This window comes from Nelumbo lutea, chromosome 7 (assembly GCF_056320005.1).
Source record: "Nelumbo lutea isolate HS-2025 chromosome 7, American lotus-T2T, whole genome shotgun sequence".
NCBI classification, from domain to species: Eukaryota; Viridiplantae; Streptophyta; class Magnoliopsida; order Proteales; family Nelumbonaceae; genus Nelumbo; species Nelumbo lutea.
In genome coordinates, this window is record NC_142690.1 from 16,620,587 (window position 1) to 16,638,952 (window position 18,366).

Genomic DNA, 18,366 nt, shown 5'->3' on the forward strand with positions numbered 1-18,366 from the left:
GGTGCGGCTTCAGAATTTTTGTGTTTTCTTTAGGGTTTTGAGAGAAAACCCTAAAATTCAGAACTGTTATTTGTTTCGGATCAGAATTTGAACTAGTTTCATTCAGAATTCTGTTTTTGTGTTCTTTGGAAGAACTAGGCCGGTTGTTATAAGTTGTTTGGGTGCTGTTTCTCCTATTATAGTAATTAAAAAAGTTTTTTTTTTATTAATTCTTGATCAAGAATGGAGTTCAAGAGTCAAAGGGAAGGTGTTTTTGGGACTAGCAATTTTGGTAACATGTCTGAGAATACCTTTCAGATTACAACAATTAAGTTTGATGGATCAAACTACCTAGAATGGGCTCAATCGGCCATGATGGCCATTGGGGGTAGGGGAAAACTGAGCTACTTGTTGGAAGATGTGAAAGAACCAACCAAGGAGAACTATTTGGTTATGACGTGGCTGTGCAACTCTATGCAGCCACATATCATCCGGAACTATTTGTGGGCAAAAACAGCTAAGGAAATCTAGAATGTCATGAAAGAGACCTACTCCCCAACCCCTTAGTGTTGCTAGGGCTTATGAACTGAAATGTGAGGTTAACAACCTTAAGCAATGAGAGAAACCAGTCTCCGTTTACTTCTCTACACTGAAATCTTTGTGGCATGAAATTGACCACCTAGAAACACTTGAGTGGGAAAGTCAGAAGGATGCACAGACTCATAGAAAACAAGTTGAGACTAATAGGGTTTTTGAGTTCCTAGTTGGTCTAAATCCTGAGTATGATATTGGGAGACAGCAACTACTGACAAGAGACAGTGTGACCCTATCGGAAGCCTACTCCTTAGTGCACAGTGAAGAGACTAGGAGAAAGGTTATGATGCAGCATCATCCCTTCCCACCAGCCTTGGCAACAGTCAAACCTAAGTCCAAGGATGATACGGAGAGGGATATAAAGAAGGAAGACAAGCGGGATCTAGTAATGTGAACATTGCAAGAAACCCAAGCATACTAAAGACACCTGTTGGAAGCTGCACCCTCATTTAGTCCCAGCAAAACTCAGGAACAAAAGGGGTAATGCTAATATGGCTGTTAATACTGATTGTGCCTCCTCATCAGGCACAAAAGGCACACCCCTAGACACCCTAGCTGCTGTCCTGGCTGCCCTGACTCAGTTGGAAAAGGAAGTTGGCAATTCAGCTCAATCATCTCAACCACCATCAGCTCCCACATCAGTTTTTGTTCATTTAGGTACTCGAGCCTCAGCTTATCATGCTTCAGCTCCAGATAACACTGAACATTGTTGGGTAATAGACTCAGGTGCATCTAACCATATGACCGGCTTGCCATCACTATTCACTACCTATCACTTATCTTCAGGCAAAGATAAGGTGTCCATTGTTGATGGTTCCCTTGTTCCCATTTCTGGCAAGGGAGACATCAAGTTGTCTAATGCCATATCCTTATCTTCAGTTCTGCATGTTCCTAAGCTTAATACTAATTTGCCTTTAGTCAATAGCATTACAAAACATCATAATTGTTCAGTAACCTTTTTCCCTGACCAATGTGTTTTTCAGGACTTGGAGACAAGGAAGGTGATTGGGACTGGCCGTGAAACGAATGGGATCTATCTGCTTGGAGAGAGTTCACATTGGGAAGATAGTGAAGATAGGAAGTCTTTTGTTTCTCAGTCTGTTAGTTAGGTTATGCTTTGGCATAATCAGTTGGGTCATTTATCTTTTTAGTCTTTGAAGAGTTTGTTTCCTGATTTATTTGAGTATGTTCAGATGTCCAATTTGAGATGTGAGAGTTGTGAGCTTGCAAAGCATTGTAGAACATCTTATTCATTGAGTAATAAAAGAAGTAATAATCCTTTTGATATTGTGCATACCGATGTTTGGGGTCCTTATCACATCACTGCTATGGGGGTACAGATATTTCTTGTTGTTTATTGATGACTATACCCGGTTTTCTTGGGTTTACCTTATGTGTTCTCGAGATGAAGTTCCTACTTTGACCTGGATCTTTCATCAGATGATTTAAACCCAATTGGGGGTCAAAATCAAAATCTTCAGATCCGATAATGCGAAAGAATACTTTGCCAACCAATTAGCCTCCTATTTGCTTGACCATGGGATTATCCACCAAAGTACTTGTCCTCATACACCACAATAGAATGGGGTTGCTGAGAGGAAGAATAGGCACATATTGGAGGTGGCCAAAAGCATCATGTTTAACTCCAATGTGCCTATTCGTTTCTGGGGAGATTCTATTCTTACAGTAGTGTATCTTATTAATCGAGTTCCTTCATGGGTTCTTGACATGAAGCCTCCATTTACCCTCCTATACCCTGATAAAGACTTGTTTACTGTTCCCCTTAAAACCTTTGGTTGTATTTGCTTTGTTCAGATTCTTGGACCTCATCGTTCCAAATTTGATCCTAAGGCCTCCAAATGTATTTTTCTCGGTTATGCACAAACTCAAAAGGGATATTGCTGCTATAAACCCACTTCTGGGAAAACATTTGTCTCTATGGATGTTACTTTCTTCAAGGATGTACCCTATTATCCTAGGGTTTCTCCTCAGGGGGAGAGTAGTGAGTGTGGGGTCAACTCATCAGAAGTTCCTTTACCTGTTCCATTAAGTGATGAAGGATGTAATGGGGAGGGGTGTCAGAGGTGCTGGGATTTGAGAGTCTATCACAGGCGGTGGAGGCAGGTTGATTTCGGTCATCAGCAGTCCAGGCCAGCCCCAGTTCCTTCTGCGGATCTAGATCCAGGTACTACAGTTCCTTTATCGGATCTGAGTTCCACTGAGATACCTTCCACTGTTGATCCCTTACCTCCTTTGGATGACCTTGACCTCCCCATTGCAATCTGTAAAGGAAAACGGCATTGCACCACATCCACAACCCACTGCATTTCCCAATTCTTGTCCTATGATCACTTGTCCCCATCTTACAGGTTCTTCCTCACATCTATTGTTGATATTCCTATCCCTATAACAGTGCAGGAGGCCTTGTCAATTCCTGAGTGGAAAGATGCAATGAAGGTTGAAATGGATGCTTTTCTGAGGAATAATACTTGGGAGCTAGTTGACCAACCTAAAGGGAAGAAACCGATTGGATGTAGATGGGTATTTACTGTGAAACATAATGTTGATGGTTCCATTGAAAGGTATAAGGCTCGGTTAGTTGCAAAGGCATTTACTCAGACTTATGGTATAGACTACTTGGAGACTTTTGCTCCAGTAGTAAAGAAGACCACTATTAGAGTTTTGTTGTCCCTTGTAGCCAGTTACTCTTGGCCCTTGTTCCAAATGGATGTCAAAAATGCCTTCCTCAATGGAGACTAGCAGGAAGAAGTCTACATGCAGTTGCCTCCTGGATTTTATGATGCAGACACAAGAAAGAGGGTTTGCCAGTTGAATAAAGCGTTTTATGGACTAAAACAGTCCCCCAGAGCTTGGTTTGATAGATTCAGACAAGCCCTTGAAAGGTTTGGCTATGTACAAGCCCAATCAGACCATACATTGTTCATTAAGAGAGTGGATTCTTCCTTGACCTTGCTTGCTGTACACGTGGATGATATTGTAGTGACAGTGAATGATAATGGTGAGATTGAGTCTCTCAAACAACTCCTTCATCAAGAATTTGAGGTGAAAGATCTAGGAGAGCTACGATACTTCTTGGGTATTGAGGTATCTAGATCTAAACATGGGATTTGCGTTTCCCAAAGAAAGTATGTTCTAGATTTGTTGGAAAAAACTGGAAAGTTGGTGGTTAAGCCTGCAGATACACCTATTGAACAGAATCACAAGATCAGTGCAAAGGGTGGAGAGCCACTTGAAGATAAAGCTATGTTCCAACGATTAGTTGGAAAACTCCTCTATCTTTGTCTCACACGACCGGACATCAGTTATGCGGTCAGCGTTGTTGGTCAGTATATGCACTCTCCTAGGACTACTCACTTACTTGCAGTTGAAAGGATATTAGCATATTTGAAGAGGTGCTCAGGTAGAGGTATACTATTCAAGAATAATAATCACATGAAGATAGAGGTTTATATAGATGTTGATTGGGCTGGGAGTACTGATGATAAAAAGTCTACCTCTGAATATTGTGCTTTTGTAGGAGGTAACCCGGTCTCCTAGAGGAGTAAGAAGAAAAGTGTTGTTTCTCGTTCTAGTGCAGAAGCTAAATACAGGTCCATGGCTAATGGTGTGGCTGAAATCCTATGGTTGAAATCACTATTTGAGGAGTTGGGTATTGCTTATGAAAAGCCCTTAATGTTGTATTGTGATAATCAGGCTGTTATTAATATAGCTCATAATCCGGTACAGCATGACCGAACTAAGCAAATTGAAGTAAACTGACATTTTGTCAGAGAAAGGGTTTCACCTCAAGAAGTGTGTCTTCCGTATATCACCTCCAGCATGCAGCTTGCAAATTTTCTCACCAAGGTTGTTCCAAGGAAGAAGATAGAGGCAGATCTATGCAAGTTGGGAATGACAAATATATATTCCCAATTTGAGGGGGAGTGTAAAGAACACTGATGTGGACCCCACTGATGTGGTCCCCACAGTGTTCGTATGGCAGCAATATTTCTGTTAGATATGACGGTGTTAGTTGGTAGTTATTTCAATTAGTTATTTCAGCTTTATTATTAGTTATTTCTTATTCTATTTGCCATGTAAGCAATAAGGGCAATTCAGCCCTTTTACAGTTAGTCAATAGTTATAAATACTAAGAGAGGGTCGGCAAAAATTATGACCTACTCTCTCCCTTTTCTGAAACTCTCTTCGTGTACTTCTTTTCTTCCTCTCTTCTCTTCTTCTCTTCAATTTTTCATCCTTTTTTCTTTTTAATTCAAGATTGGTTGTAATCTAGATCGACTACTATAGCAATACCACCCTAGTTGTATTGTCTTGTCCGGAATACAGTTTCTTAGCATGATCCCAGATTTCTTTAGCTATATCTACGAACATAAAGTTCACGCTAATTTTTGGTTCCATGCTATTCCACAGCCATGCCATTATTTGTGCATCTTCCTCTTCCCAGTCACTAAACCCTAGAGAATCAGAGGAGGATTTCTCCTCTCTCACATGTTTTACTTTTTTCTTAGCTTTTAAAAACACCTCCACAGATTTTTCCCACGGCACATAATTCTCGCCATTCAACTTAATAGATGTCATTTGAACATTTAGGTAATTTGAAGAAATCATAACACCTATTTTATTGTCATTCCCATCTCCAATCGATGTCATCTTAACTAATTCACCTTACCTCACAAAGAAATCACTACTATATGTAGAGTATTCACCTTCAAATATTCAGCACAACCTCACGCACTTCCACAAAACTCATCTCACTTTCAGCACCACCAACTTCTTCAAATACACATTACACATCAAATACAAAAGCTGAAATCACTCAGTCATTAAATCAAACACCTGTACTGTACACTGCAAAACCACTCACACACCAAATACAAGGGCTGAAATCACTCAGCCATTAAACCAAACACTTACACTGCACTCTGCAGAACCAACTTGTACTCAGTTGAACACTGTTCACCCGAACCTGCTCTCTTCATACCATCGAATAGAGAGCTTCCTACCAATCACCACAAACAGCCACTGCACCACAAACCGGAGGCAATGAAGGCCTCCTACAGAGAAAAACGACCACTCCTTTTCAACCTTTCCCTTAATCTCCCAGTGATTCTTGAGAAATCTGCAAAACCCTAGAGAGGAGGGCGATAAAAAAAACTGGGTAAACCAGAATAAAAGAGCAAGACGAGCAGATCTGAACTTGTTACATGCGCTCTGATACCATGTGAAAACCTTATTTAGTCCTAGCTTACAGTAGAGAAGAAAGAGAAGAAGAAGAAGAAGGGTTTGGCCAGTAGAGGAAAAATCAGTCGTCTCTCTAGTCGACCCACTTGTATTTATCTCCAATAGCATAGTTACAAGAAAGACCATATTGCCCCTCATAAGTGATGGGACACATAACTTAAACTTAAATAAAACAGACCTTTCACTCTCAAATAGATAAACCCAAATGACCAAAATACCCCTGTTTTGTGTACTCTAACAGACAATAAGCATTTGAACAAAAGGTGGTGTATCAATTGGAAAACCTCTATCCTAACACTTATATGAAACTCAACTTTTCTATATCTGCTAATAGGAAAACCCCTATCCTAACACTTCATAGGAAACTCAACTGTTTTCTATATCTGCTAATAGGAAAACCTATATCCTAGATCTTTGTAAGAAATACTGCTACAACCTTTCCAAACACACCCCAATTGTTCTCAACATTGGCAATTTATCATGCTGCCCTGGGCCATTTAGGTTGGATAACATGTTGCAGGAGGTGAACTTCTTGGAGACTGATGCATGGACTCTGCTAAATGAATGAAGTGTCCACGTTGATACTGACACTCCAAGGATTCCTTTTTTTATCAGTAAAAGGATTTCATTAATAATTCATAAAATTTAGTAGTCATTAAATCATTTTTCTTATCATTGACAACTTCATTAATTCAGCAAGAAGATAATTACAAAGAGGAAGACAAACACAGTCATTAAATCATTTCCCCATCTCATATTACATCATATTACAATTTTGCCCAAAATAGAAAAGGCCTCTCAACTTTTTGTTTTGCAAGCACATTTGTCATCCCATTGGAAGTCCTCCAAGGATATTCTTGAGGGGCACTTCTACATTATATTTCTCTTTCTCTCATTGTTTGTTCCATAGAAATGAACTTTTTTCTGAAATGAAAAGTTAATGTACACATTGAATGCCATTTTTCCAATAAATGCTATTAAGTAACAAAGTAAGCTTTTAAAAACCTTTCCATAGGATTATAATATTAAAATTCAACAAAATATCAACATCATCTAATCCATATCCAAATCCAAATATATTGGGTCAACTAGATGAATCCCGTTTTTCCATTCTGTTTTGGTTAAAATTCATACTTGCCCAATCAGACTCCCAGACACACTTCAGAATCTGATTATCATATTTGTGTCCATGCAACACTGCTTAGAGCCACTTAATGCTTGCTGATGTTCTTTCAAAGTCAAAGGAACAGGGAACAGCAAAACATATTTTTGAAATCAAGCTAAAACTCTCAAAATTTTGCTTAAAAGACTGGAGGATGAAAGCCAGATTAAAAATGACATTGTAGACTTCTTTTCTAATCTTTACAAAGAAAGCTGGAATAGATGGCCAAGGCTTGATGGGTTGGATTTTAATAGAATTTTTAATGAGGCTACTTTGGACCTGGAGAAGCCATTCTCTTAGGACGAAATCAAGGAGGCTATTTTTCATTTGGAAGGGGACAAGGCACCAGGCCCAGATGGTTTCAAAATGAAGTTCTGCAAGCTGAGTTAGTCTTTTATCAAAGAAGATCTTTTGAAGGTTTTTGAGGAATTCCACTCAAAGGCTGCTTCGGAAAGGAGTCTCAACTCTATTTTCATCACATTGATTCTTAAGAAGAAGGGGCTTTGGAGTTGAAGGACTTCAGACATATCAGACTTCTGGGAAGTGTCTATAAAATCCCTGCAGAAGTCTTAGCTTCAAGACTAAAAAGAATGATGGGTCAGATTATCTCCCACTCTCAAGGAGCTTTTGTTGAGAGGAGACAAATTCTTGATGGTGTCCTCATTTCCAATGAATTGATTGACTCACAGAAAAGGGGAGGTAGAGATGGGTTAATCCTCAAGGTGGATTTGGAAAATGCTTTCGTTCATGTCAGATGGAATTTCTTAGACTATATGCTGAAGAAATGAACTTCAGTTCAAAATGGAGGAGCTGGATCAAGGTATGTGTTACTACTCCCACCTTTTCCATCCTTTTCAATAGTGTCTTGTGGAAAGTTCAAAAATTCAAGAGGACTAAGGCAAGGGGACCCTCTATCCCCTTTCCTCTTCAATATAATTATGGAAGCCCTGAGTAAGCTCACTTGTCGGGCAGCAGCTGGTGGCCTTATTCAAGGGTTTAAAGCTGGGGTGGGAAGAGATCAGATCCCCTTGCTTTAGTTTATTGACGATACCATCTTTTTTTTGGTTCTTCAGCTGTCGGTTGATTTCTCTAGCCTTTATTCTAAGATGGTTTGAAGCTATTTCAGGCCTCAAGATCAACCTCTCCAAGAGTGAGCTAATGAAGACTGAAGAAGGAACTTCTGACCCCCAATTGGTTAACATTCTGGGAAGCTGCCCTCCACTTATCTTGGCTTGGCCCTGGGCTGCTAGGTGCAGGTCTAAGAGGATCTAGGATCCTGTTATTGAAAGATTTGATAAGAAATTGTCCTTTTGAAAATCTAAATACCTGTCAAAAGGAGGTAAACTTACCTTGATCCAAAGTGTCTTGTCCTCAATCCTTATTTATTACCTGTCCTTATTCCAAATTCCTATAAGTGTTGCAAGGATCTTAGAGAAGAAAATGAGGACCTTTTATGGGCTGGATTGAGCAACAGTTTTAAATTTTACCTGGTGAACTGGAAATCTTGTGTTCCAACCAAGAAAAACTGGTGGCCTAGGCATCAAAAATATTAAAGTGATTAATAAGGCTCTTCTTGGTAAATGGTGTTGGAGATTTAGCAGAGAGAGAGAGAGAAAGCCTATGGAGAAGGATCATTGAAGATAAATACGGGCTCACAAACCTTGATTAGGACTCAAGCCCTGGTCTATCCCCAAAGGAGTGCACTCTGTGGAGCAATATAGCCTCTATTCTCCCTAATTTCTTTTTTTTTTATCAATTCTATTCTCCCTAATTTCTTGAAGGGCATCAAGTGTAAGGTTGGTAAAGGTAATAACCTCAAATTCCGGCATGACCAGTGGTGTGGGCACCTGGTCCTACAAGAAAGGTTTTCTTCTCTTTTTGATGTTGCACAAGATAAGGATGTTGTGGTTGAAGACTGCTTTATGAATGGGGGAGGTTATTTGGGGTCCTGCATGTCAAAGGAACCTCAATGATTGGAAAATAGGCCCACTGACTGAGCTGTTAAGCCTTGTTTTTTTTATTGGAAACAGTACTTCATTAATATAACTTAAGAATAACTTTCCAGATTTAAGTACAGTTGTCAACCCCTAAGTAGGTGTTGAGCCCCCAGCAATCTTTCTTAAAAAACTGCCCAGAACATTCTCTCCCTCACAGTCCCTTGTTTAGCCAACGTGTCAGCTAAACCATTAGCTGATCTCCTTGTCCATTTGAAGCATGCACTGATCCCCCTTGTTATGTTGAGGATTTCCCTTATGGACTGTCTATAAATCCAAGCTCCCAATTTACTAGGTTGCAGCCACTCAATCAACAATTTAGAGTCTCCCTCTATCTCAATTTGGTGTAACCCCAATTGTTTGGAATATCTTACACCTTGAAGCAAAGCCATCACCTCCACTCTCAATGAGTCCCCCACTCCTATTGGTCCTGAAAACAAAGCCACAATTCTGCCATTTTCATCTCTGAATACTCCTCCTATACCTGAAGGGCCCGGGTTACCTCTTGAACTCCCATCGAAGTTCAATTTCACTCTTTGCTGTGTTGGTTAAGCCTTGTTCAAAGCAATGTTTTAAAATGCGGAGGCGTGACGCAAGGTATTCCACTACCTAGAGGCGTGAGGCGTAGTTCAGAACACAAGAGGCGTAAGCCTCCCGAACACAAGGAGGCATAAGCCTCCTTAAGAGGGGGATTAGGAGGAGGATGAAGAGGAAGGGGGGATCTCATTTTTTCTTTATTTTTAATAAAAATCTTTTATATTCAGAAGAATAAAGATGCATAACATTAGTTGAAAGGGGGGGATCTCAAAATCGTTTTTTTTTTTTAGTGAGAGAGAGAAGGTAAATGGAAGAAACTCCCCTTACAGTGATTTGTACAGTATATGAGCATTCGCGAAACTTGAAAAGTATACCAGATACAAAAATGTGAATCTGTGAAATTGGAAGCTTTAGGCCAAGAAAAATGAGACAACCTTCATCAGACCTCTTTGTACTGTTTCCTTATTTATGGCATCAACAACCACCTTCTCTAATCTTAAGATCCTTAGCATTTCTGAGGCCCATGGAAAAGATTAAGAGCTTCAACTCCACTAGAATCACAAGATTAGCCCAACCAAACAATTATCAATGAAATAAAACACTTTTGATTTTGAAAGGAACCTCCAGTTCTAAAAGGATCCATGTTCCATAAAGTGCAATCACCTAAATTAAGTACATCTCCATCATCATCCATATTAAGTCCTTCGAATTCCTTATGAAATGATTATATTCCTTCCTTAGTCGATAAGGAATCAAAAAGAACAATCTTCTTCGTCCATATGCCCTGTAGAGGATTTTGGAGTGGTTTCTTATCAGTATTTGAGGTCTTTTGGTTTATGCCAAAATGTTTTGGAGCTTCTTATCAGTATTTGAGGTCTTTCAGTACATCACTATGAAAGATGCCACCCCACACATTAGATTAAAAATGGAAAAGACCACATAAAAGAGAAATATAAGAGAGACACGACCCAGATTTGCATGAAGAAAAGATTAAAATTAGCTAGCATGTAGAAAACGATATGCATATCATGATGAACTTATTTAATAACGTCAGGTAATTAAAAAATAAGATAGAAATCATGCTCACTATTCTCCCCATTTTCCTCATCACTTCCATTCTCAATATCATCAGCAAAAGATAGGCGTGGATTCCCTCTTATCTTCCTCTTCTGACGCTTCTGCAATTGAAGCTCTTCCTCTCTACAAGTATGAAATCAAAAAGTAAAACTCTTAACCAAGAATCCAACTTCAAACAACCTTTTTTATCAGAACAACTTCAAAGAACCATGATAGAGAATGACTAAGATTCCACTCACTCTTGCTGCAACTTCTGAAGTTTCTCCTTCTCTTCTTCCTCAAACTTGTTACGAATATTAACCCTCTGTGAAAATTTAAACAAACATACCAACATAGCCAGTTAGGCATACCATATGCCTCTTCAAATAGTAGTAACAAGGAAAAACCAAAACAAAAAATTAAGCAATCTTGTTATAACAAAGTTACAACATAAAGCCCATTTACCTTCTCAACATATTGCTCTCTTGTAACAAGCCCAACAGTCTCCTTTTTAAATGCAGTCTCAAGTATCTGAAACAAACCATACAAAAACGCCATATTTCAAAAAAATCCACATGATGATACCCAAAATAAAACATCCATTTATGCTGGTATACCAAAATCAAACGAAAAGTTTAAAATAAAAATAAACCCAAAATCAAATTTGTCAGATTTGCCAAAGAAACGAACCCTAGAATCCTAAAAAGTGGGATTTTTTATCTTTTCTTTTCTATTTTGTCTTTTTTTTTTTTTTTCTTGTAGAAGGGAAAGGAAGAGAGGGTTACATACCTCGGAAGTACCGGAGCCAAATTGGAGGAGACCGGTCTGGCCACCTGCAGAAGCAGACTTGTTCTTGAGTTCTTGGATCTTCCTCCTCTCCACTTCTCTTTGTTTCTCCAACCTCCTTATTCTCACTGCATCTTGGGCGGTGCCCACATACCCATCTCCCATCCCCGCCATTTTTTCTACGCTCGCTCCTAACAAGATTTTAAAATGTCGAGCAGTGGGTTTGAAGGTGTTTTGACAATTCACACAACCTGAGGCTTGTGACCGAACTTAAATATACCGTGTGTCCGTCAAAAGACGCTTTTACCCTTCATTATCCATCAAATTTTCAAAAGGAACCACGAAGGAAAGACGAAAGAGATACCGAATGCTTCTTAGGTTCAACTTATGAATTAGTACGTTGAGAAAGACATGGAGTGATGGTGATATTTATCATCCCTTCTACTATTACCTGCAAATTTAGTAGTATAGGCGTCTGGACTCTGGAAGTTTTTCTCTTGCGAAGGTATTTGTTCGTATACCAGTACACTCTGCAGAGCACAGACCAGGAGACATGCATCTAAAGAATGTTGGTAAAGAAACAAATACTAGAAATCTCGCACATGGATTGTGTCGGTCAATCTGTCAATGGCTTCTGCATTTAACATATCTATACAGGAGACCTTGACGTGATGGACAAATGAATTATGAAACCTGGATCAGTAGCGATGTGCTTCAACAAAACATTAAATTCGGCTTGCATAAGGAGCTTTCGGTATCTGACAATGAGGGTATTCTCCATCCCCTCTTATCTCCGCTTAGCATCTTAGTCATGGATTCAAGAAGAAAAAAGAACGATAAAAAACAATATTTTCCATATGGATTTGCCAACATCCCTGGAGAAGTTTCTAAATTAATACAAAAATGACAAATGATTCATGATGGATGCACGCCCATGGAGGAATGAACTGGATGGGATTGGAACGAATGCTGAGTTTGCTGTAGACGGTGTTGACTGTTGACCAATTAACTCTTTCCTTTTCAATTGCATTTCTACCGTTGGTACTTAGGCTGCGTTTGGAAGCATCTAAAACGGAGTCCGCGTTCTGTGCACTGAATGAGTGCACCTACGAACCAGAATCGGGCAGGTCGATTCTGTGGAGTCCGGATCTACTGCCCACGTCTACCCACAACACACTACCCCCCGTGAATAGACCTATTCATGGGCCGGGCTCGGGTCGGGCTTTCACTCTGTATTAACAAATTTTTCTAAGGCCCGAGCCCGAGCCCAACTCTCATAAAAAGCACGAAGCCTGGGCCTGGGCCCGAGCCCGAAATTTAGCCCATGCTGTTATTATTGCTGAAGCAGTCGAATAGAGATAGAGAGAGAGAGATAAATTATAAAGAAAAAAATAAATAATGTATATATTAAATTATAAATATATATATTTTTTAATAAATATTATATTATTTATAGTTTATATAATATATAAAATACATATTATGTATTTTATAAAATATATAATATTGAGTCGGACCGGGCCGAGCTCGGGTCGGGCTTTTTTGATAAATCCTGAGCCCGACCCGAAACACAGTCGGGCTTACCGTGTTAGGCCCGAGGTTAGGCCTGCGGGCCTAATTACATGACCAAGCCCGATCAAGGTGCAGATCGGACCGGGCCGGGCCATCGGGCTACCCGACCCATGAACAGGTCTACCCGTGAATTGGGAACATCTCCCCCTGCATAATACTATGCAGAGGATGAGATGTTCTCCATGTGTGACTGCGATAAATGTGGAAAGAGACAAAATAAAGAGAAGCACAAGCACCTTGGCTCGGTTTGGAAAGAGTACAAATACAAAATAGTACAAAATATAAGGTTTTGCACTCTACATATTTATATTTATACTCCTAAACTCAACCAAAGGAGTTCACATCTCCAACCCACAAGGGACCCCTCCACAATGCCCCGCAACACATTCCTGCCATGTATTAGGAACATCTCTCAATGATAATACTAAAAGCGGCCCCTTGTGGGGTGAAGGTGCAGGTCCAGACGAATGCCATCTTGCCTCTCTCTCTCTCTCTCTCTCTCTCGACCTTTCATGAATCTTAAGGTGATGAAGACTCTATGTGTGGTGACCGGCCGGGAGATAGCTAAAGGGTGACTGTAAAAGCTCCATTTGTCTGTTAATATGAAGAGGAAATGCTTGTTTTCCCCATATTTCGGTGAACTTTCCTAACTAATTTATTTAGCTTTTATTCATAACTTTCCACGCTTTTCCTTTATGCTAAAATTAGTTGTACTGCCACTAGGAATGGTAATGGGTGGGGAATTATATTCCCCATCCCCGACCCCGACCCCCAAATCACACCCCATCCCCCTCGAGGGAAAGGAATTCTCCTCCATCCCCAACCCCGATGGGTGAATTCCCCATCGTAGACTCGAATCCGGATGTGGCAATTAATCTCACAAACAGGAAGTTGGATTTTGCGTTGCAGTTCAAATTTTTCATGGAGAAAATTATGGGCCTGCTTTGGATGGTTTCTAGAGATAGAACTAATAGAACACCCAATGATAATTATCTTCCCATTTCTTTTCTTTTTATAGGTTTAATCATACAAATAAAAAGGCAAGAAAAGATTACCTGTGTAATGACTGGTGCTTGTTGCGGCACATTAGATGAAGAATGGACACCCATTGGAGCCTCTCTACCATATGCTGATATAACCTGATGTGGTTGTTTGTCCAAAGGAGCCTGATGTGGTTGCTTTCTAATCGAAATCAGTCAAAGTTGAGAGAAAGAGAGACTGAGAGTCTAAGATGAGAGAGAGAGAGGATCTTTGCAAGTTGAGATCAGCGACGAGAGAGAGTCTGACAGGCAACGATAGTTGGCAACGATAGACGAAGGAAGATTGAAGAACTGGGTTTTAGTTTTTAGTTCTTTCTTCTTTGAGTCTCTCTGTCCTCTGTTGAGTGGTAGTCGGCAACGATAGACGTTCGACGTCCTATGTCCGACAGGCGAGTGGCGACAACGACGGCGGTTGGCAATGAAGACAAAGGAAGAAGAAGTGAAGAACTAGGGTTCTCTGTGTGTTGATTGTCGAGTGGTAGAGTTGAGTCTTGACTTGAGAGTATTTTAGTGAATAGTATTAGTTTTTGTTTTTAAGTTTTAATCTTTTAAAAAATGAATAATATATAATATAAAGATTATATAAATAATATAATAATATTATATTATATTAATCGGGGCCAGGGTGAGGTGGGAATTGCATTCCCCATCCCCGTCCCGAACCTGACCCCATCGGGTCGGGGAGCCCGGGTACCCGTCAGGGATGAGAAAAATTGTCACCCCTAACTGCCACTCACTAAGAAGAAGAAAAATAAGAAGAAGAAGAGGAGGAGGAGGAGGAGGAGGAGGAAGAAGAGAGAGAGGAAACAATTTTTTCTTTTAGTGTCCAGTTGAACCGAACACCTTTAGTTGATGGGCAAAATCCTGTTAACCTACCTCTTCCCCACTCCATCAACGTGACCGGTTCTGGTTGGTTGGTGCACTCGTCCAATACATGGGTGCACAAAATGCGGACTTTCTAAAATGTCATCGATGTAAAAGTTTACACCGGTTCGGTTTTCTAGGCGTACAGATGGAGTGTAAATCAAGATCGGTGTAAAACTCTACTCTGCTTTAGATTTGTCAATATTTGGATGGAGTGGAGTTTTATGTCATAAATCGATGTAAAACCACATCAAAAGTAAAGTTTTACATCGATAAACTCTATGTTTTTTGAAATTCAACAATAACTTTTTTACGATTCGGTGTAAAATCTCATCGATGATGCCTTAATGTTTAAAGCTTCTCAAATTCAACAATAACTTCTGAATGCAGCCTTAATGTCTATAACGCTTCTTAATTCTTCCCAAAGCGCTAAGAAGAAATCGTAGTATGGGCCTTACTCATTTTATTAGAAGTAGGGGTGGGTAAATTAAAGGATTTAAAAATCGAACTGGAATCGGAACCGTTCTGGCCACCAATTTCCAAGTTGATAGTTCAACCGTCTAGTTCAAACAAATGGCTCGTTCCAACTTAGAATTGAAAAATTAAAAAATACAATTAAAATAAAAAACGGCCAAAACCATTGAACGGGTCAAACAAGTCAACGATTCGACCGCCCGAATCAATGAATCACTAACCAAATCAACGACTTTTTGCCAAGGACCAGGTTTAGGGTAAAACGGAACCAGTTGCTTGGATAGCTCCTGGCCAAACAATCCAACCGTTTGAATTGATAGTGGTTTGAAAACACTGGGTAAGTTGGTAGGTTCCACACAGAAAACAAATAAACCCACGTTCCTTTTCCGATATTAATAGGTCCCGTGGTAAAATATACATTCTTGAACGATTCATTTTTCTGTGAAAAAAAAAACAATTTCTGAGTAGCTTATTTACCTAGGGAAGTAATAATCTCCTCAGATTTGGGTAAATTACTAATCCATACAGATGTAAATCAGTCCTCTAATATCAAGTTTAAATTCAGTGATTAGCAAAATAAAACAGATCTGAATAATTGTATAAGAGAAGAAGATGGCGAAGAGAAGAAGGAGTCGAATTAATTCTCCATTCTCCTCTAACCCAATTTTATTAAGATCTAAAAAATTAATGATGACAAGTATGCCCTTAAGTGGACGGCTAGCTTGGCTGTTACATAAAGGAAATAAACAAGAATAAATAACAGGCCCATTAAGTGTGGCCCATCAACATAAAATAAAAGATACTACAAGAGAGGTTGTTAGGGCCCATTTGGCACAGTCTCTTTACACTCCCCCTCAAGCTGAGCATAGATGTCAATCATACCCAGCTTGCTTATATAGTGTCTTAATTTCCCCCTTGGAACTCCCTTGGTCAAGATATCAGCCAGTTGTTCTTCTGTTGTGATGAATGGTAAACAAATTTCTCCTGAAGAGACTCTTTCTCTTATGAAATGCCTATCAACCTCAATGTGCTTAATTCTGTCATGTTGAACAGGATTATGTGCAATGTTGATAGCAGCTTGGTTGTCATAGTAGAGCATCATTGGTCTACTAGCCATAGTAATTCTGACACACCATGAGCCATTGCCCTGTATTCTGCTTCAGTTGAGGATCTAGCAACTACTGATTGTTTCTTACTCCTCCAAGACACAATATTTCCAGCAACCAGAGCACAATAACCAGAGGTGGACCTTCTGTCATCAATACATCCTGCCCAATCTGCATCAGTAAAGGCTTCCAGCTTCATGTGACCATGCTTAGCAAACATAATACCTTTCCCTGGAGTACCTTTCAAGTAGCACAGAACCCTTTCTGCAACAGCTAGATGAGAATCTCTAGGAGAATGCATAAACTGACTAATAACACATTACATTGGAAATATCTGGCTGAGTCGTGCAAAGGTATAACAACTTCCTAAGCAATCTCTGAAACACTCCTTTATCAACAAAGGTTCACCATCTGTGGCAAAAAGCTTATGATTAGGATCAATGGGAGTGGAGATGGGTTTAGCGCCAAGTTTACCAGTTTCAGCAAGAAGATCAATGACATATTTGCGCTGAGATATGAAGATACCATCCTTAGATCGAGCAACTTCAATGCCCAAGAAATACCGAAGATCTCCCAGGTCTTTGATTTTAAATTCAGAGTTGAGAAATCATTTTAGTTTGCTGGCCTCTTCAATGTCATTACCCGTGACCACAATGTCATCAACATAAACAATCAAGAAGGTCACTAGAGAGTCATTTTTCTTCAAGAATAGTGTATGATCAAATTGTATTTGAATGTAGCCAAATGAGACAAGAGCAACCCAAAATCTCTCAAACCAAGCCTGAGGAGATTGTTTGAGACCATTAATAGATTTGTGTAGTTTACACACTTTGCCTTTCATTTCTTTCCCATGCACTCCTAGAGGTAGAGACATATAGACCTATTCATGCAGGTCTCCATTCAGGAAAGCATTTTTAACATCAAACTGGTGTAGGGGATAGTCAAAAGTAGCTGCTAGAGAAAGTAAAACCTTGACTGAAGTCATCTTCACAACAGGAGCAAATGTCTCAAGATAGTCAATGCCATACATTTGGGTGTAACCCTTAGCAACCAACCGAGCCTTAAATCTCTCAACAGAGCCATTAGAGTGATACTTAATGGTAAACACCCATTTACAACTTATTGGTTCCTTCCCTTCTAGCAAGTCCACAATATCCCAAGTATGGTTCTGATGCAATGCATCAAGTTCAACCTATTGGTTCCCATGTGATAATTCTTTCGGTACAGACCTAGATATCACATGGGAAGACACAAAAGCAAGAAATGAGTAGTAGGAATGGTAGAGAAGGCTGTAAGATAAGTGTTTGGAGATACAATGGGCTGTACACTTCCGCTTGCCCTTGTGAAGAGCAATAGGAAGGTCAAGGTCTGGGACAGTCAGAGATGGGTCAGTAGAGGGCTGATCTGTTTCCTCATGAATGATGGGAGTGGCAAGACGCTCTTCTAAAGGAGTGGGAACAACCTACACATGTCTGAATCTCTACCTTTGGTACCACCTTTGGAGAGCAGGAGCAGAAGGAGGAGGAGCTGGGATATTAGAGGTAGGTCCAATGGAAGAGGTGGACACCCCATGATCGGACTCACAAGGGATGGGAAGAGGAACAGGTAGAGACACAGCAAAGGGCTCATCAGATTTCTCCCCCTCAGGAGGAATACTAAAGAAGGGAGTCAACTCGAAAAAGGTGACATCCCGAGATATAAAGCGGGTGCCACAAACTAGATCAAAACAGCAATAACCCTTCTATGTTGAGGCATATCCCAGAAACACACACTTATGAGCCTTATGTTCAAACTTATACCTTTGGTGACTATGAATATGCACATAGCAAGTACACCCAAACACACGGAGAGGAAGAGAAAAGATATCATCATCCAGGAAGAGAAGAGTAAAAGGAGTTTTAAAGCCAATGACCCAAGAGGGCATACGGTTGATCAAAAAG

At 39.9% G+C, this 18,366-nt stretch overlaps 1 protein-coding gene across 1 annotated transcript in view; it reads right to left on the bottom strand.

Moving 5' to 3' along the window:
* The window catches only part of XCT (XAP5 family protein), a 30,805-nt gene extending 18,432 nt beyond the window's left edge, over positions 1–12,373 (bottom strand). The window contains exons 1-4 of the mRNA XM_088954199.1: positions 11,374–12,373; positions 11,050–11,115; positions 10,845–10,909; positions 10,616–10,728 (exon numbers count right to left, since the gene is read on the bottom strand). Coding sequence (XP_088810325.1) covers positions 10,616–10,728; positions 10,845–10,909; positions 11,050–11,115; positions 11,374–11,544 — 415 coding nt within the window. The 5' untranslated portion in view covers positions 11,545–12,373. The remainder of the gene's footprint in view (positions 1–10,615; positions 10,729–10,844; positions 10,910–11,049; positions 11,116–11,373) is intronic.
* Positions 12,374–18,366: the final 5,993 nt, after the last annotated feature.